A 20,931-nucleotide genomic window follows, 5' to 3' on the forward strand; every position below is an offset into this window, starting at 1 on the left:
AATCGTTCGGGTTATTTTTGAGATTTTTTCCTGGAACGAAAGGTTGTTCCCAGAAACCCCACAAAATTTCGCGATTTCAAGACACGGTAACTTTTTCACTGCGATCATGGAAGACATTGGTGATGATTCCATGAATGTAGAAGATATGCATGATTCAAATAACGTCCACTCTATATCACCAACGATCGCAGGAGGGGACATTCCAGCGGTACGGTATCGCGGCAGAAATTCATGATTTTACCACGACATCAGAAGACGTTCATGATTCCTCCTCTGTGACCACAGGAGACATGCAGAATTTGCCCACTATTACTTACGGGACTAAGCAACTTGAACTTATTCAAGCATTCAAGCAACCGCCCTGAAGTAGTAGACTTGAGGAGTGAGGAGAGCGAGGGTTGAGAAGTTGCCGCTGAAATCGCATGTTGGCAGTGCAGCCCCCACACACATATTTCTAACTACCGATGTTAGTTCTCATATATGACACCCACAACCACGGAAATTTTAACCATTCATCGCGATCGCAGGAGACGATCACAATATCACCGAGACCGCAAAGCAAAATGACTACAATATTTCGTAGCAACCACGGGAAATGAACTCCCGTGAAAATGTGGGAAATGCTTTGGGTTAATGAATTCGCTTTGACCGCAGGACATTTTTCCGATTCCATCGTTACCGTGGGAGACGATCAAGTAACATATTTGAAATCCATTCCATGACACTTGGTAATTTAAAGAATGTCTAAAATGTGGGGATAACCCACATCACCGCCAACAATTATGGTATAAGGTAAGAGTCAACCCCATCAGCTGATCCAAAGGCGAGCAGACAGTTCTACTCGGAGCGACACTAGCGCTCCGGCCGGAAAGGACCAACCGCCGGCAACCAGGTTTGTCTTGCTTGTACCACACACCGCAAAAGGACTCCTGGGTCTACTCTACAGTTAGTAAGGTACCCATAATGTCTAAGTAGTTAATTAATCTTTTGGGGGGTAAGGGGAATCATATCTTTTTCTAAATTAGACCAAGATCAACCAACAATAAATTAATTCAAGTAACTAAATTAAACTTTACGGTTATCGATATCATGTTTAGGGCAAGTTGCTGCAGGCGTTTCACAATGGCGAGGAGTAGTTAGAGTTGAATAAGATGTAGTTAATCTATTTATTTGAGACCTATCAAAGCTGGCTTATGCTGAGCAGGGTTTTCGTGAGTGCTATGGGGAAGTGGAATCAGCACGATTTTCATTAAGTGTGGATCTGGCTGGGTTTATTCCAGTCACGACCCCGCAAAAAATATCATGCCAAATCATGTATGATCATGCCAAATAAAACATGCTCCCTTAGGTATGATGTTTAAATCCCCATTCAAACCTCTTTGTACATAGCTGCTCCTTTTTAGTTTCTTTTTCTTTTTCTTTTCTCCACTCTAGTGTTTGAAATTTTGAAAGTTGTCAACGAACGAACGAACTTCATCTTCATCTTCTTTCTTCAATCTTCATCCATGGCATCTTCCTTCTCCTTCATCTGGTGAATGTGACGGTCTGAAAGACTTTGGATTGGAATCGGTTCGATTTGTTTTTGAGAATTTGCCCGTTTGACTAAAGGTCGAGTTATTCTTTTTAGTTTGGTTTAGATTTGATCAAGAATCATCTTGAGCAAATTATCGAAGGTTTCAAACCCAAGTTTCCTTGTGCCTGGAGGTTAGGACAGGCCTAGACCTACAACTACGCTACACTGTTGCCGGGCTGGTAAGTAAATAATACTCCCTTATAAACCGTTCTTAGTATTGTTATTAAGTACCATGCCTATTATTCTTATGATCCATTTACTTACTTTTCTTATTGGCTGTTCCTTTTGTTTTTCCTACAAATTTTTATTTAGATAATTTCAAAAGGGGCAGTAAGTTAAAAGTTTTTTTAGCGAATTTCCCATATAGGGAATAAGCTATTACCGTAGTACTCATGGTAAGACCTGGACCCGGGACCGATTTTTTTTTTCGTTTTGAGGTCCCTAGAGGCCAAAAACACCATCCGTTCAAATTCATATATATATATATATATATATGTGTGTCCGTTAGCGCGATAACTCGAGCAAAAATGATCCGATTTTGATGAAATTTGGTACAAACGTGTAAACCTACGTTTATTCGAACGAGTTCGCGAACCAGCATGATCGGACCATGGGAACAGGGGTTTATGGGGGCTTTTATGGGGTAAAAATGGGTTTTTCCCATTTTTGACCCAAAAAACATAAAATTTTGAAATTTCTTTCCAAACTATTTTGTAGAGCTTAAAAAAACAAATAATTTAGTATATTGAAGCGTTATAATGCACCTAATGGTTACGGAGAAAATTCCAAAAAATTGTTAATTTAAAATTCCCATGTTATTCTTATGGAGAATAAGTAAACCGTTGTAGTGTGCTTGTTTATTAACATATTTTGCCCAAATTTGGAAAATGTTTTTATTTCTTACTAACTATTAACATTTTACATAAAAAAACACTTTTACCCTCTCTGTTGCAGCAAACCTAAGTATGTGTTAAACTGATTCTATTTAAATAGGGAATAAATGTGATATTTTTAAGGAGACATTTTAGTCTAAATCAAATCAGGCAAATGGAAATTCGCTTAGTCTGCAGGTTTGCTGCGACGGGGTCATTTTACTGATTAACTTAGGCCTAAGTTATGTAACTTAAGATTTTGCCACACAAATTTTTGAACATGGTTTGGTTTTGTTTCCACTTGCTGTGAGATTATTGTACATAGGCCTATTTTATATTTTTGATGGCTAGGGCCTAGGCTTATTGCATGTGCATATATAGGCTACTCATGGATAATAATGGCTGAATTTTCTAATCTTTTTTTAAAAATGTCAGTATAATAAACACAACAGCAATTTATTTGTGTTTTCCTGGCCTGGGGGGGATCTCCCCTTGATTGAGAGTTGGCCCCTGCCTCAATGAATGGTTCAATTTATTTTAGAATCTGTTATGCAGCTCGTAGGATCATTTGTCTGTTTTGTAGCAGAGCTGTTACTAAGAGACCCGTCAAAAAAAAATTGAGAATATGGTAAGGTAGACTTTATTTTTTACTGTGTAGGACTAGGCCTACATTATTTCCGAGTTGCATCTCTGATCACACTTTTTGTTTATTCATTACTGGTACCGTTAGATATTAAATAGATGTTGGTAAATTCCATGAGTTAAGGTAAGTTAAGGGTAAGTTATGGATAAGTTAAGGTAGGTTATAAATAAGTATTTACCTACCATATCCTTTATTACAGGGTGTCCAGCTTCAACAATAACAAACTTTGGCCTACTGTACCTTAGATTATTTGGGAGGTCAAAAAAAGCGAAAAATGCCATACAACATGTGTCCTATTTTGAACTCGTTAACAAGTCTGTATATGTGTTTTTTACAAATATATTCATATCCTCAACAGTTTGAGCTACAGGGGTTGAACGCTAAACGGTTCAAGATAGGACACATGCCTTGTTGCGTGATTTTAATTGTTTTGACCTCCCGAATAATCTGGTTAAGTTTATCCTACTTGAAGCTAGAAAGCCTGCATATGTGTTCCAAGGATGAAGAAAACAAATTTGGCAGTTATGTAATAAAATCAGCTGGGATTAAACTTAAGGGGGTCCTAACAAGAAATGACTGTTCCTAAATTTAACATGATAACCATAAATAATTGATACCGGGCGGTAGTCAGAACATAAGTATTATTACCTAGGCTATGTAAGAAAATTATAGTTTTGTCTAAAAGTGATTTAATATTGTGGTTGTTGTTTTCAGATTCAAAAATATTGTGACCAAACCCTGAGTACAACATGGCTGGCAAGATGAACTTGAAGAAACCAGATGCTCAGGCCATTAACATTCAGTCATATATTAGAGTGAGGTAAGTCATGAAAAACCAATAATTTAATAATTTGTATACAAATTTTAATCCTTTTTTGCAATCTTTGAGTAAATTCTTATTTTTGTGTGAAGTAAGCATTTTACTGATGTCGCCTCGTAAAATAAACCAAGCTTGGGGGAATCTGTGTGATTTTGCACAAAATATAAACTGCCATATCTCTTCTTTTTTTCATGAGCCCCTTTAGCCTACGTATATATAGCCTATATATATATACAGGGTGCGGCAAAAGTCAGCGTACCGAAAATGCAGCTAAACTACAGCTGGTATTAAACATAGCTATAACAGTAGGCCTATTATTGTAAGTACATGTTAGAGAAGCTGTTTAAAGTAAACACCCCCATTGTCTAAACACATGTAGCACCTATTCAACACTGATTTGCAAATTCTTTTACATAAGCCTAGTTGTGAGTAAATAACATCATCAATTCTTTTAAATGTTCTAAACTTGAGGTTTCTCCGAAAACATGTTAGTAGGTTGTGTTCCAGGAAACTGTTGTAAACACTGATGTATGGAAGTTGATAGAACAAGCACTACACTAGACTTCACGGTCACAGGCGGAATAGTGACCAGACAAAAAATCCTCGATAAAGATAAAACTAAAACAAAATAAAAATAACTTGACGTTAGATAAAGTTTCTGTAATTTATAATGAGAGTGGGCTAGCCTGTCATTTGTTTTTTGTAGTTAATCAAATTTCACTAATTTATTCATAACTGGTTTCAGACCACTTTCTTCAAAGGAAAAGAAAGCCAATGTCCTCGAGTTTGGCAAGAAAGAAGTGACCATCAAAAGTGGTGCTGAAAGTTCTAAGTTGAACAAAACACTGTTGTACGATCGTGTTTTTGATGAGCAATCAAAACAGGTAAATAATATAAAGTTTGATTTCCTATGTACTGACCCTATATTTAGCTCCAATGGCCAACCAATACAGTAGGTATATATCTTAAATGCAAGTTTACAAGTTTACAATTACCTGAGTTAGTATAACAAAAAAACATTGCCTATAGGCCTACCAGTACCTAGACAATAGACAATAGACAATAGACAAATAATCTTTAAGAATAGTAGTAGCGTCAATTTACAATTTTTTCTAAATGTTTGGTTGAGGTGTTGTTTAGTCAAAGACCAATACTTGTTACCTACCTGCCTGACATGTGCTGCAACTTAAATAAAAAAATAATAATACCAATCTGACATACTGTACATTCTCTCATTAGCTTGTCAACAACCCTTTTCATGGGTAAGCGGTGTGAGGACTATGACCTCTTATGGCAGAAAATCACAAAAAGTTGCAATAAGTTCTGAACCGTAATTTTACAGAAATAGAGGTTGTAGCCTACTGTTTTAAGTCAAATACCCCCGCCGCAGCAAACCTGCCGACTAAGCGAATTTCGATTTGTCTGAATTGATTTTCAGTTAAATATATTTTAATAACATTAGGTTTAACAAGTACCTAGGTTTGCTGCTACAAGGAAACTAATAAAGTGTGTTTTTGAGTAAAATATTGATAGCTTAGTAGAAAATAAACTAGTGGCTTGTAGGGGCAATAGCCCCTATTATGTATATTCTAGTAACTATTTTGTATAAATTACATGTATTAGTCTCATGGGTTACCCTACCTTGAATTATCGTTTAACATTTGTGTATGTTAACACTGGTTTTTTCAAATAAATGCCAACTTTTTTGAAGGTTTGGCCTTGCACTTTATTTATAATAGCAGTGAAAGCTATTTGCAATGGGCATTGAATCCTTGTAAACTTAAACGGCATATTAGGATCTGTAGATATTAGTTTAATTTTTGGCATGAAAAATATGTTCACTTTGCCTAATCCAGTAATTACTTCTATCTTTACACTTATTTCAGACATACCTAACACAACCAATCGTACTTCATTAAATCCGGACCCTTAAATTTGGGAAAAAGTTTATTTCAGCTTTATAAATAGTACACATATTACAGTAATGATATTACATTACCATATGCTTTAAATAAAGTTAAACCACATGTTTTAAAGTAAACAAAGCAGACATGACCTAGATTCCCATGCTATTTAAATGTAAATTATTTTATTCCGTAGCAACATTTTGGTGCACGATTAAGAAAAATGAATAATTTTCCCCAAAATTTCATGCCCAGACCTTTAAAATGAGACCTCTCCCAGCTTTCTACGGCCTCCCGTTCGCTCACAATTTCATTGTAAAATTTTGGGCTTACGGAATTAGATATATAGATAAATTTGCCAAGTTTGATTAAATATCAGGGCCGGTTTAACCCATACGCGAACTACGCGGCCGCATATGGCGCCACGAAAAAGTGGCGCCGTGGCGCCGACGGAACATTTTTTCTACGTGAACAACGTAATTTTGTTTATTTTTGCTCAAAGTTCAAGTATTCAAAGCACCACAATAAAGGCATTTATTCTGTTTGTACCAACAGCACTTGAAAATTTTGTATATTTGTACAGCACTACAACTCAAGGACTCAATGCCATTTGCAGTTTCGATTTGAACTGAGCTGACGCTCGGCAGTCGGCAGCGTCAGCGCCAGCGCGGCACCTATGGGTTTCATTTCACGAATCACTCATGCTCCAGATAAGCAAGCGCGCAGCGCCACTTGTCACAACAATAAACTTCCCCTTTCTTTCACTCCTTTCTGCCTCTGATCCTAGAGCAGAGCACTATGTTGTATTGCACTCTTTTAGTTGTACACGTAGGCCCACGATTACTACTAGAAAAATACCGATATGGATCATAAACATAAACAAATGACGTTGTTGGCCCGAATCCTATACTAATAGCATTGAACATATGTTTTGGCAGTTCCATTTAAGCAATGTTAAATAATGTTTATTTTCGGGCCAAAAACGTCATTTGTTTATGTTTATGATCCATACCGGTATTTTTCTAGTAATCGTGCGTAGGCCTATACCGGGAAACGGACTTTCGGCCTGCGCTGCCCCTGACTCGGCCTGGGCTGCCCCTATTGTGTGTTGTAAAGGGTAGGTTTCTCGGGAGCAGGTACCTGACCTCAGCTTGCACTTTACCCATTAAATCCCAGGAATCTCCCAGAAATACTTGTGGGGTAGTAGTCAGGGTCGTCGACACAGGAGGCATGGGCCAAGCCTTCTAAGAAATACATTACTATTGTTCTAGAATATTACTGTAATCTTTGGCATTAAAGATTCAGGAAGTGATGGTGTGATGGTGGTAGTGAATATCCGCCACAAATAAACGTCGTTTTGTTTCAACATTTAAAATACAAAAATATGTAAATGTCTACTACATATAATTCATCAGTTATGCTTCTTTTTATGGGATATTTTGATAGTGATTTTCTAAAAAACTAGTTTTTATCGATAATTGTACTTGGAGAAATACAACTTTTTAAACATGCTTCGCAAACAAGTGAACCACCCTAGGTAAAAGAAAGTTGAGGAAAAAAATTGTTTAAAGTCAAAGACATCAACTGTCTTTGCTTTGAATTGTACATTATGTTTCTTGTTTTAAAATAAAACTAAATCTTTAGATAAGGAATTCCATTTAATGAGCTACAAGTAAGTTTGTTTACTAAAACATTGTTTACAAAAAACAACATAATAATAATTAAGAACCATATGACTTTATAGTCATATGTGACATTATGAAAGATTTCAATGTAATTGTTAGAACTTGAGTTCTTTATTTCGTTTGCCGCACACGCTAAATATAAAAATAACAGATTTTCGTGTACAGTAGTAAAACAATACAAAATAGTGCATTTTATCACTAGAGGGTGCCTGTTGAACTGTATTGCGAACAATTTAAATGTAAAATACCTGTAGCAATTTGAACTTGAATTCTTTATTTCTTTGGCCGTGTGCGCTAAATATAAAAGTAATTGTGTAAAGTACCTAGTAAAAGAATATAAAATTGTGCATTTCATCACGAAAGGGTGGCTATTTAACTGTATTACGAAATATTTAAATGTAAAATACTTGTAGTAATTGGAAATTGAATTCTTTATTTCGTTGGCCACGTACGCTAAATATAAAAGTGTTCAGTAAAAGTTAATTTTGACACATTTCCTCTGATATTTTACCTAATAAAACATTAAATTTAATTCTATCCAACTGATTTTTTTTTGGAAATACAATGTTGAATTATGTGTTCCAATTATTATATTGCAAATTGCTTTGATTGTTGAATGAAATTCACAGATTCATATTGGATTAGATATATTATTATATCTAAATATATTATAAGATGAAAATGTTATACCAATTAAGCGAGATATATTGAAATATACAGGATGAGTCTTCTAAGGTGTCCTAAACAGATTGCAGACAAACGGCTTGACATACAGAGATGAAAAAAAAAACTTTTCCCCACTAATTCATATACAAGGAACAACGTGGTTGATACCAGGGTTAGAATCTTAGAGTTTTCAAATGTAAACGTGCAGGACTGTATTGAAAAGTGTATCTGCATCCACTAATCTCCAGTACTGCACGTTTAACATAGGTTGTATATGGGCAATTGGAGTTTTTGGTTAATTACTAGAAAACTACTAAAGATGGGTTTAAATTTATAAGTTTTTTTGCAATACCTTCAAAATGATACGCCATTTGACATATGTTTCTATTTAAATTTTTTTATTTACATGGCTACCAATATAAAAAAAATCATTGAAAAAATATTTAGTTTTTAAAACTTTGACATATTACATATAATATTAAAGCAGAACTCACGAGGATTAAGAATTTTTAAACAGAACGAAAACAGGTTTAGTGGTTTTAACAGGGTATTCTGTAAATATCAATTAATATTTTCAATACAAATGGCCGCCATTTTGAAACGGATAGAGATAAAGGAGTTCTGTTTTCACTAAATTGCTTGTCTAGTTTAGAGCTAAAAACTATGCATAACATGACATATGTTAAAAAAACTTTTTACGTTGTTCCTTGCGTATGAATTCGTGGGGAAAAGTTTTGTTTCATCTCTGTAAGTCAAGCTGTTTGTCTGCAATCTGTTTAGGATAGCTTAGAAGACTCACCCCGTATTTGGTTGATACTATGGAGTTGTCTTTTGGATTTCGTTGGAATTATTTTAAATGTGACAAAAATAATTTTATTTTGGATCTAAGTCCATGTAGCAAAAAAACATGTAGTTTTTATTAGCCAATGTAAGATTTAAATAGACGCCTCCATCTATAAAATAAATTGCCTTTCCGGATTTACCAAAAGGATTATGACCAGTTAAATTAATAAAATTAGAATTTCGCTGATTCATTGTTGTTTTGTTTAGCATAGTTTTATTTTTATTTTATTTTAAGCCTAACAACTCAATTGTATCTGTTTGTCTGATATGGGTGTGGTTGTTTGTTCATTTGTTACGCTTAAGCACCATATTTGTTACTGTAAAAAACAAGTGTACAATTATTGTTAATCAAAATGTTTAATGGTATAGTACCTATGAAATGGTGAGGTGGTGTTAAGCAATTTTTAACTAGGGTAGAAAGGAGTCCTAAATAAAAAAAAATAGTTTTCTTCATGTTAAGTGGTCTGGAAATTCTTGATTTACTCAACGTTTAAATTTGTTTCAATGTTTAACTCCTATGGCAAACAAGTCTTAATTAACTTTTGTCACCACAGATCGTTCCACATGACGAATTTTACGAAAAATTCGGTAACGTGAAAGTAGTTAAAATAGAGTCACGCAATTGCTTTTTTTTGTACAGTAATAATAACATTTTTAACATGCAACCGATTGTTATTTTTAAGAATACATGTATACGTCGTATAAACATTCTGTAAAAGTTAAATTCATCGTATAAATGCTTTTTCAAATAACGTGTACACGTTTCGTGTAAATAATTTATTTAATTTATAAATGGTTTATAAAACTTTAATACATATATTATGTAAGGCGGATGTTGTCCCCACCTTCTACAGTAGCCTGTCTATAAAAACTATAACGTCTTTAACTAATATAATGGTAAATTTATACATACACCACTGTTTTGGTATCTTTAACTTTTTGGGCTGACCCATACGTGGTCAAATTGTCGTTAAAGTCGGTTAAAAACTGTTTAAATGAACAATTTCAAGCTCGGTGTTTGTGGCTAAGCCAGTCTAGACATTGAATTAAATCCATCTAATGCCTGCTCTAGAGTGCCCTGGGGCTCAGGTCCTTCCTGGAAGTACTAATCCAGAATCCTATTTATAGTTTTTGCCCAGCTTGCTGTGTCACACACCCCTATCTCCCCTTCCCTACTTCCTTTTACCCACAAAACCCTTGAAATTAACCTATAGGGAATCTTTCGGGAGCAACAGACTCAGAGCTACCTATGTTCCCTATTGTTTGTTGCGGAGGGTAAGTTCCTCATAATCACCCCAGGCCGAAAGTCCTACACTCGCCTATACCGTATCGGTATCGTATTGGCATTGTTTTGATGATTCATGATTGTTGATAAGCGAATTATTACGAGTGTTTTAAGTTTAATTTATAATTAGCGCATTAAATAAAAATAAAGTATAAACTGAATGAATGAGTAAAACATATTGCGAGTCGAAACTATGAAAACAATGGCAGAAAAAATGAAACCGTCTGGCACTTATCATAGAAAGCGTAAGGCCCATTTGGAAGAGGAAGAAAAAAAGCCAAATCAATGAGTAGACTTTTGTAGAAATCATCTGGTGGCGAGTCCAGTCAGCCCAAAGAAGTCACGATAGAAGACGGCAATGACGTAGGTATTTATTTATTTATTTTCCAAGGAAAGATTAAAACAAGCAGCTGATCACAAACGGCAAACATTACGTCATTGCCGTCTTCTATCGTGACGTCATGCTTGACGAGCATTACATTACGGCCTGTTTTTTTTAGTGTGTTCTTGGTTTTGCTATAGTTTATATGATGAGTAAAAGTGTATAAATGTCACATTTATGCGAATAATAAACAGCCTTTTATTGCAAGTTAGTATTCTTCTACATAAACTTATAAAAAAAAATCTTCTCAAAATTATTAGGAAAAAATTCACAAATACGGTTAAGTTATGTTCATGGGTTTAGGGGGGGGGGATTCTAAGTGGCGCTGATTCGGGTGTTCGCTTAACTCTGAAAAATTCCTAGAACCGGCCCTGTTAAATATATATTCATAAACAAGCAAACTACAACATTTGACAATATTCTCCATAAGAATAACATGGGAATTTTAAATTTACAATTTTCTCCGTTACTAATAATCGAACAAAAATACTTTTATATACTAAATTATTTGTTTTTTTAAGCTCTTTAAAAAGGTCTAAAGAGAAATTGGGAAATTTTGTGTTTTGAGGGTCAAAAGTGAGAAAAACCAATTTTTACCCCATAAAACCCCCCGTAAAGCCCCGTTCCCATGGTCCGGTCGTGCTGGTTCGCGAACTCATTCAAGTTTATCCCGCTTTACACCTTTAAACCAAATTTCATCAAAATCGGACAAAAATTACTCAAGTTATCGCGTTCACGGACGTATATATATATATATATAAGTCTATATATATATATATATATATATATATATATATATATATATATATATATACATATATAAAAATTTGAACGAATAGTGTTTTTGGCCTCTGGGGACATCAAAATGAAAAAGTAAATCGGTCCCGGGTCTAGGTCTTACCGTGCCACCTACGGTAATAGCTACTTCCCTATAGGGAAATTCGCTAAAAAAAGACTAAGTTATTACATGCTAAATTTGAATAAAAACTGGCCAAGCAGTTGTTAAACCGATTGTATGTTGTTTTTATTACTTTAGCAAGTCTGGATGCATCCTACCACTAATATTTATACCGGCAGTGAGATATTTAAGCTTGCTGATTTTCGCAGATTGTCATTTACAATGCGGTTGTAAAGCCGATGATCAAAGAAGTGCTTCAGGGCTACAACTGTACAGTGTTTGCCTACGGCCAGACTGGAACTGGGAAAACTTACACCATGACGGGGGACCAGGACCCTGATGCATGTTGGGAAGAGGTAAGTTAAGTCATAGATAAAAGATAGTAGATTTGTCATCCTTATGGAACAGCTGTAGCCAATTTGATTGTTAGTTCTGTACGTCCAACTAATGATGATGTAAATATGTTTTGTGTTGATTTGTTTATTAGTCCATTTGAGTTTAACAAAATATCGAACCATTTGCTGATTTACAATCTATTGCTGTTGATGATGAACCGTAATGGATTGGAAACATTTCCAGCATAAAGACTCAATGTTTTTCACACCAGACTCAATGTAGCCTATTTATGTAACATTTTTTGCTTACAAAAATAACTGCAAAAAATTAAGTTCTCAAAGAAAAAAAAAATTTGATCTCTAACCAACGAGTAATTACACTCATTTGTTACTGTAGAGCGTCCACGCAGGAATTGTCCCGAGAGCCATGCACGACTTGTTCCATGAACTTTCCATTCAAGCGTGTGAATACCAAGTGTCGGTGTCGTACATGGAATTGTACAATGAAAGGTTGCGAAGTCTCCTTAAGGATAATGAAGAAACAGACCTTAAGTAAGTATTGTGGAACATTGTGGTAAAGTAGTCAGGGGATGGATGTCTGCAGAAAGCAGCAGGGAAAATGAATCCAAATACTCTACTAAAGATTTTTTGTTAGGAAGCAGGCTTACCTGAATGGGAAAGAGTCCGAACAGGCAAAAGGGATAGCAAACTTTACACTGTAAACACAAAAAATTTGAATATTTCACTGTCACTGACAGCACTTTCAACAGTTTCAACTAAGGAAGAAAGAGTTTTCTTCAGGTCCAATGGTGACGGGGAGTTGTTAAGACACACAGCCTTTTTTTACCTTGTTAGTCTCAACAACTCCCCGGCCACCATTTTATACCTGAAGAAAACTCTCTTTCTTAGTTGAAAGTGCTGTCAGTGGCAGTGAATTTAATGTTTTTTGTAGTGTTACGTCTAGTGTGCCAGTTTGGACTCTTCCCATTCAAGTAAGCCTGCTATCCTCACAAACATTTCTTAAAATTTTTAAATTGGCCCTTGTGTTCTACGGTACATTCTTAACAACTTAAGTTTATTTAGGTTTCGGAGTGTTCAATCTAGTTGGTTGCCGGTTCGATCATGAGAAAAGTCAGTTTATCAATAATCTTTAAATAGTTCTAAACCGGATCTAGATGTTCTTGATTATTGGACTTTTTAATAAATGATCCTAAAGTGGATATTCTAGATAATTAGACATTAATGCGTCTTTATAATAATTGTGACTCTGTCTATTACATGTATATTCATTATTCAATAAAACGATTCTATTCAGACAGCAAAATGGCCACCATTTTTGGACTTGTAATTTACAGTACTTTCAAGTTTCAATGTTAGAAATTTACAAATAAAAACTGTAGCAGTATCAACCTCTGGATAAATGGGTTTTGGTTGATCGTTTGATTACCGTGGTTCTAAAGTTTGAAAAGGTTTCTGTGGCTTCACGTTTTAACTGTACATGATCTGAAACGCAAAATAAAATATGTATATAGATTTGCATGCATATTATCCAAAAAGAACATGTCAGGTGTTTCTGGAAATGTAAAGTACAAGTGACTTTTTTTATGGAGGAGCACGTCTTTGGATTTTGTTTAGGACGGGGAAGTTAGTTTTCGGTTTTCGATAAACACTATTAGCCTGTGGATAATGGTCCATTCACGTACAGCGTTTCATTCATTCTCTTTCAATGCTTTCGAGCCTTTAAAAATTCCGAACACAAAAAAAAGTTCATGAATGTTGCTGCAATCTGGAGAGATGATCACAATGTTTTTTTTTTTTTTTAAAGAGGTTGGCGGCCTCTTTTAACCTTGCATTTGCCCGTCCACATAGACTACAGATCTGTGCGTGGAACGTATCCAGCAAAGCAAGGGGTGAGCCGGTACAGTACAAAGGTGAACTGTACTGATAAAAGTTTGTGGCAGTGACCAGGATCCGAACCCACGACACTTCTGCCTTGGGCCCAAAGTCCGTGACGCTACCAACTGAGCCACCGACTCACCACAATGTTGCAATGACCATCTCCCATGATCGTAGATGTTGCAACAAACACTGAAGATGTGTTTTGATTTTTAATTTCCTTGCCTTCTCTCTTTATTAAGGCTTTGGGTACATTCAAATAGTAGCATGTACAATTTGCTGGATTTCACACACAGTGTTTTTACTTCCAGACTGATTGACGATTTGGAAGGAGGAGTGATTGTGAAAGGTCTTTTGCCAACACCTGTCAAAAGCAAAGAGGAGGTGTTTAAACTCCTTCAGCATGGAGCGGAGAAGAGACAGGTGGCTGCGACTCAGATGAACCTCAACTCAAGGTAAGATACAAGTCAGTTTTTGTTAATGATTAAAATTTAATGAAGTTCATAATTTGTATCACACTATGCTTTTGTAGTACAAAGGAACTTCGATAAGACCCTCAATCACAAGTCACTCATGATAACAAGTGTCATTTTAGATGCTCTTGATTTTTACCACCCCTAACTTACTGCAAAACTTGATAAGAAGTCTACCTTGATAACAAGTCATATTTGACAATCCCCAATCCCCATGATAGACTTGTTACAGATGTACAGTACTACTGTAATAGGAAAGTTTATCTTGATGGTAATTATTGATTCTTAATTGAAATAAATCAAGCTTTATAGATGCTTTTAGGGTGATATGAGCTTGATACCAGTGTAAAAAAAAACTTAAATTATTCTAATATGATCTTTTGTTGCAATTCATATAAGTACGTTTGAAATTCATTGTTGATGATGGTGAGTTAATGTTGTTCAAATCATATAAGTAATCTCATGATCCTATTATGCTGATCGGTTTGATTTGCTTCTAACATATGATGGAATGTTTCAGCCGATCACACACAATTTTTACGATCAACGTGAATATCAAGGAGAGTGCAGTTGCTGGCAAAGATGATGTACTGCGATGTGGCAAACTCCACCTCGTGGATTTGGCTGGAAGTGAAAACGTGTCCAAGTCCGGAGCCAGCGAAAACATACACAAATCTGCAACGGGGGTTAACAAGAGACTTGCAGAGGCTTCAAACATAAACAAGTCTCTGTTGACGTTAGGCCGAGTCATAACATGCTTGACGGAGAACAACCCACACATCCCTTACAGGTACAAATATTCAGAATGCAACCTAAGCTTAAGAAAGTAAGTGCTTCTCGCAAAAAGTTAACCATTTGTGCTTAAAAGCATGAAAAAGAAAAATACATCTTGAGTAATCAGCAAATAATAATTATTTCTTGGTTATAGAACTCTCAAAACATTAACATTTCCACTATATTTCATGGATTTAATTTTATAAACTTCAATAAACAATTAAGGATATCGGTGTGTGAAGGATTTTCTTGTTTATAGAGAGTCAAAACTGACAAGGTTTTTACAAGACTCGCTTGGTGGCAAGACTAAGACCTGCATCATCGGAACAATATCTCCAGCGCAGGCCAACCTGGATGAAACGGAGAGCACACTGAACTATGCTTCCAAAGCGAGATCCATCAAGAACAAGCCAGTGAGAAACCAGACCATCTCCAAGAAGGACTTTATGCAGGTGAAACTTTATAAAACTTTATTTTGCTTCACACTTTTTCTGCAACATTTTTTTTCAAAGTAGGGCCTACAGTCTTTATTGTAAAGCTGTGCTTAACTAATTTCAAGCAGTTTCTGGGTATACCCTTCATGTAGTCTTCAACAGACCTGTTCTCGCTTGTTACACTTACTTTGTTTTGATAGGTTGCGTCTGAAGAAATAATGAAGCTCAAAAAAGACCTGGAAGCTGTCAGGCAAGGAGAGGGGTTCTATATCTCTAAAGAGTCTCATGAAGAAATGATAAGCCGAATGAAAGAGCTGGACGACCAAGTGAAAGACTCACATGAAAAATATTCACGAATCAAAGAGTCGTACGAACAATCAAAGGTAATTAAAATAACATAACAATTAAATTCAAAAGTGTAGTATTCTGTTTTTCTACCAAAACTTTTTCTGAGATTGAAAAAAGTTTTTTTTCAATTTTTAATATATGTAATTCTTTACTGTGGTAATTCCATTTTAAATTATTGTCTCGTAAATCCTGAAAATCCGCTTCTTGCAGGAAGGACGTTCAAAGATGGTGTTGATAACGGAATGGTTGACTCTTTGAACTTGTTTAACGCAGTAGAAGATACATATTTTAGTTTTAGTCCTTTAAAACCATTCTTTATTATCCAAAACCTGATATTGTGACCAGAGAAAAAGATTTTTAGTGGCAAATCAACTGTTGAGTCCTAAGACCCATTTGTTTGGAAATTCAAAGCTGTCAATTTAAATTAATATAAGTTAAATCTCTTAATTTAACTGTGTTTGCAGGAAATAGCCTGCACACTATTATCCTTATATATAATACGTGAAGGTGATTTCTACAAAACACTACTCCTCCGTTAATAATGAAAGTATTTTTTGTGTAGACGCCCCATTTCACCAATTCCTGTTATAAGGCCCGGCGCATATTGAGACGCAGTCGGAGCAGCGCAGCGTAGTGCAGCGCAGGGCAGTGTTTTGTAAACCATGTATTTGCTAGGACACGCGCATATTATGGCGCAGCGCAGCGCAGGGCAGTGCAGTCCCGCACGTGGACTGCGCGCACTTGTGGTCGAGTCACAAGTGTCTGTGCCGCATTGCTCACCTGCGCCGGGTTGACTAGTGTTTTGTGACGGATCTAGAGGATAATTAATAGAAATTGTGCGTTTTTATCAATTTTTTACGTTACCATTCATAGTAAGTATATAAAGAGTAATTACAGGAGTGAAATCTGGGAGAAAATACGAAAATCACTAAACATTGCAAATTTTTCGCCCTTTCTTTCTTGTTCTAAGAAACAATAAATCTAAATCAGCACCTGAATCTGACTCATAACTCAAATCCTAATATTTAACAACGTGTTCACACAAGAAACTGTGTCACTCCTATACGAAAACTGTACGACTCTGCTTCCCAATATGCGATGTCAACTGTGCAACACAGACTTTTTGCCCAATTCTGCCCTGTGCTGTGCTGCACTGCCCGGATCGTGCCGCACAGCTCAATATGCGCCTGGGCTAAAAGTCCTCGGGCTTGAACTCAGAGTGAGTTCGTTTTCAGTTTCGGAAACTGGAGTGGAGTGGTTGATTACATTATCGTGGAGTTGACTCTTTTACATCGGAAATTATATGACTGTCAGGATTATTCGTTTTGAAATAACGCCTGTAATACTAACTATGCAATTGCTTGAATTCGAGCAACAGGTGCACTAGTTTTTATAATATTTGTATTAGTACTCATAGCTCGATTTAATACAGTATTTTTGCTCTAGGAAATGTTCAGTTCCTTAAGCTCCGACTTTGACGACAAGTGTGCCGAATATGAAGAGCTTGATAATCTGTTCAGAATCGAAAGCCAAAGATGTCAAGAGAAGATGAAAGAATTCGCAAAGGAAGTCGTTGTCAGGGAATATTTTATCAAAGAATATGAAAAGACCGAAGGCAGTCTGACAGAGCAAGCAAAAACTTGCAAGTCTGTGCTGGAAAACCTCTTAGACCAGAGCAATCGATTGCACGACAAAATTGATAGAAAGCAGTAAGTAAATATTTGTCCAAATCATCCTCTGTGTTTGTTATCAGAGAAAAATTATGCAGATGAAACGTGATTGAAGACGTTATAATAATTTAAACCTCATGTTATATTTTTATTGCAGTCACCCATTTATTTCAGCCTATCATTTAATATAGTGAATGTCAGATGGTTTAAACGTCAAAGAATATTAAAGAAAATTTCAATTAGACAAGTTTGGTAATAATGAAATGGGCTTGAAAATAGAAAAACTAAAATTGATCAACTTTATTGTAAACATTAGGTCTAGTATGTTTTTACAGTAAGAATAAATGTTTTAAGTTTTGTTTAGCCTTGATAAGACATTGTTGCTATATTTGAAAATCGTATATTTACTTGATTTAGTTCTTTTTAGGTATAATGTATGAAATTTCAATTTTTCCTATAAATTGCAAACTTGTTGTGCTTCACAGGTCTAACGAGTCAGACAACCTGCAGATGTTGGGTCGCTACAAGGAAAATGCTAGCAAGAAGGTTGCGGACTTCAAAAGCAAGCTTGATTCGTTCCTTGACGAAGAAAAGCAGTTTGTGAAAGAAGTTATCAAAAATGCCAGTAAGCTTTGTGATCTGTTTTTGTGATGAAGTATCAGAGTTAAATTTATAAGCTAGATGAAATCTACATTTATCTTCAATATTATATGCTCTCTTAAAAAACTCCACATGAAAACGTAAATGGGTACATTTTGTTTGAATACTTGACATACAAATCGATTAACAATACAATTATAAATTCTTTTTGAGACTGATCAGCAAAGCGCATTTGATACCAAGAACCCATTAAAATCTTTGTAAATTAGTATCAATAAGATGGAGCCTAAGTTTTTAAGTTATCAATTGATTTTGTTTAAGGTACTGTGAACAGATTATTTGAAGAAGAGAACCATAATGTTTTATCAACCATTAAATCTTTTGAACACCAGATGAAAGCCCTTGCACAGTCAAGGAATGAAACACTTCACAATAAGGTATGTATTGAAATACTTCTTGTTCATCTTCATCCTAGTATAGGGTGTCTACAGCTCTCTGAACCTCTTCTTCAAGATAAGACCCCAATTTCTGATCACAGATGTCCTGAAAACCCTACAGAATTTTATAATGTATCCCAGATTTTTTAATATATTTTTTTATAAAAGAAGTAATCATTTTGGTAAACTACAACATTTTTATGTTCTGTAAAATTTTGTTGTTGAAAGTTTGAGCACAATTACTGGGGTTACAAGCTGGAGGTTTTGCTGTTACTGTGATGTGCAAAGTCAACGAACTTTTGTCTTGTCAGCTGATAACACGTGTTTTGTTGTAATATGACTAATATGTATGTATATGTTTAATTTACTACCACATAGGTAAACGTAAGAAAATTTGCCACTGTAGCGTAAAGCATAATAAATAGCTAACCAGACCTGAATTTCCCCAATTTTTGTATGTTAAGGTTGTGCCACAGAGTACAGAGGCCTAGACTATTTGAATATTTAGTGAGGGTAGCATGTGGTACACACGGCTACATTTTGGGTGAATTGGTCATGTGAATGATTACCATAACCAAACTGTTCGTGTTGGAAACGAAAACTGGCCTCATTTATTCAACCTGAGGAGACAATTTACCGCTAGTCACTGGCCCAAAAAGCCAGCTTTGATGATTTAACCCATTAAATATTAATAAATAATAACCCATTAAATACAGAAATATTAATATTACAATAATGACACGGGAAATTAGATGAACATTTTTGACTACATGACCTGAAAACAATTATGTGAATTCAGAATAATTACATTACTAACACCTAACACCATAACTAATGTGGGGTCCTTACCCCCTGTCCCTAGCGTCCTAGCACGTACGCATGTTGGATGTTCGATGGCAGCGGCAAGACAAAACTTCTAGTCATCTCTCGTCGTCTCCTCGCTCTCGCGCATGCGCTAGCACTCACGTGACCTGAAGAGTGCCTTCTTACTGGGACATTTTAATTGTTGAGGTTAAGCTCCACAGGTAGCAGGCTTACCTGAATGGAAAAGAGTCCAAACTGGCACAAGATACACAAAACTACACCATATACACAAAACATTAGAATATTTCACTGTCACTTACAGCATTTTCAACTAAGGAAGAGAGAGTTTTCTGGCCTAATGGACCATAGTAGTTATTATGGACCAGTAGGCCTGAAACCTCTCTTCTTAGTTTAAAATGCTGTCAGTGACAGTGACATAGTCCCATGTTTGTGCATATAGTGTAAAGATTGTGTTTCATGTGCCAGTTTGGAGTTTGTAAGGTAGTTAAGGAGACTCCCTGTAGATATACGATGGCAGGTGACTATGAAAGTCATATGTATATTTTACATTGATCTTTTTAGTTAATAGTTTTTAAGGTGTCGTTTTTTGTTTCGTTCCAGCAAACGGAGTTTACTGGTCAAGTCAATTCTTGCAAGTCACGAGGGGAGGAAATAATACAACACTCGGTTAACCTTTACAAAGACGTGATCAAGTCACATATTCTGCCCTCGATGAAGAACATTCAAGATCAGCTGAATCTCATCACCAAAATCACTGAGGAGGGAAGCAATAATCTCGCCAGGGTAGAAACAAAAACTGAATTTACTTATTTATCATTACTGGTCAAAATATCTAGTTTAATCTGTTGTTAACTCTTTGACTTTGTGCTATCACTGTCAGAAATTTGTTTTAGGCAATTTAGTTGTGTATCTCTTAAGTAATGTATACCTAACTATGTGCTTCTCTGAAAATTATCTATATCTGATTCTGATACCACTGAAATAAATATTTTACAATTTAAAACTGATATTATGTTGTCTGTTTTATTTGATTTTTAAATCAAATCATATCATTGTGACATAATTCTGAATCAGATAGAAAGTATTTCCTGTGTATTTATTTACTTAATTACAAGTGTAAATATGTTTTCAGTTCGAAACCAGACAGAAGAAGCTGATCTCTGAAATCACAGAGAACCATGTGTCGTTAATGCAGTTTTCCACTAAAATTGTTGATCAAGTTGAAGCTATAAGACGTAAAAATAAAGAAGTTGTTGCTAAACCGATCATAATCAACAACCTTGTCGACCAGTTCAACAAAGTGAGTGTGGAGTTTTAAGTATTTTATTACTATCATCAATTGGTATCAAAACACAAGGGAGTTTTTCACAAACTCCAATGACGTTAATTTAATAAGCAGCGCGTTTCACAAGCTCCAAAATTCACCAAATACAGTCCCGGCCAGAAGTTGCTGCAGGGGTTTCCACGGTCACATTGCAGGCACTGTCCGCCATGGTTAGGTTAGGTTGGGTTGGATTAGGTTTTCAATTCTACATTCTTTACAAAGCATTAACAGACCAACAATTTTG

At 35.5% G+C, this 20,931-nt stretch overlaps 1 protein-coding gene across 4 annotated transcripts in view; it reads left to right on the forward strand.

Annotated features, from left to right (window-relative positions):
- Window positions 1-634: 634 nt before the first annotated feature.
- Window positions 635-20,931, forward strand: part of LOC128988530 (kinesin-like protein Klp61F) — a 28,561-nt gene continuing 8,264 nt past the window's right edge. Inside the window, exons 1-15 of one of the 4 annotated variants that reach the window (XM_054409913.1) lie at window positions 635-954; window positions 1,628-1,752; window positions 3,803-3,908; window positions 4,654-4,792; window positions 11,781-11,927; window positions 12,304-12,458; window positions 14,114-14,257; window positions 14,796-15,065; window positions 15,309-15,501; window positions 15,684-15,866; window positions 17,278-17,540; window positions 17,987-18,126; window positions 18,423-18,538; window positions 19,964-20,146; window positions 20,496-20,663. In XM_054409913.1, coding sequence (XP_054265888.1) covers window positions 3,838-3,908; window positions 4,654-4,792; window positions 11,781-11,927; window positions 12,304-12,458; window positions 14,114-14,257; window positions 14,796-15,065; window positions 15,309-15,501; window positions 15,684-15,866; window positions 17,278-17,540; window positions 17,987-18,126; window positions 18,423-18,538; window positions 19,964-20,146; window positions 20,496-20,663 — 2,172 coding nt within the window. In that variant the 5' untranslated portion in view covers window positions 635-954; window positions 1,628-1,752; window positions 3,803-3,837. Of the gene's footprint in view, window positions 955-1,537; window positions 1,753-3,802; window positions 3,909-4,653; window positions 4,793-11,780; window positions 11,928-12,303; window positions 12,459-14,113; window positions 14,258-14,795; window positions 15,066-15,308; window positions 15,502-15,683; window positions 15,867-17,277; window positions 17,541-17,986; window positions 18,127-18,422; window positions 18,539-19,963; window positions 20,147-20,495; window positions 20,664-20,931 lie in introns of those variants that run through there. The other 3 variants (XM_054409916.1, XM_054409926.1, XM_054409909.1) reach the window with 3 other exon arrangements.

This window comes from Macrosteles quadrilineatus, unplaced genomic scaffold (genome assembly GCF_028750875.1).
Source record: "Macrosteles quadrilineatus isolate MER2022 unplaced genomic scaffold, UCM_ALF_1.0 Scaffold_1__1_contigs__length_201487025, whole genome shotgun sequence".
Lineage (NCBI taxonomy): Eukaryota > Metazoa > Arthropoda > Insecta > Hemiptera > Cicadellidae > Macrosteles > Macrosteles quadrilineatus.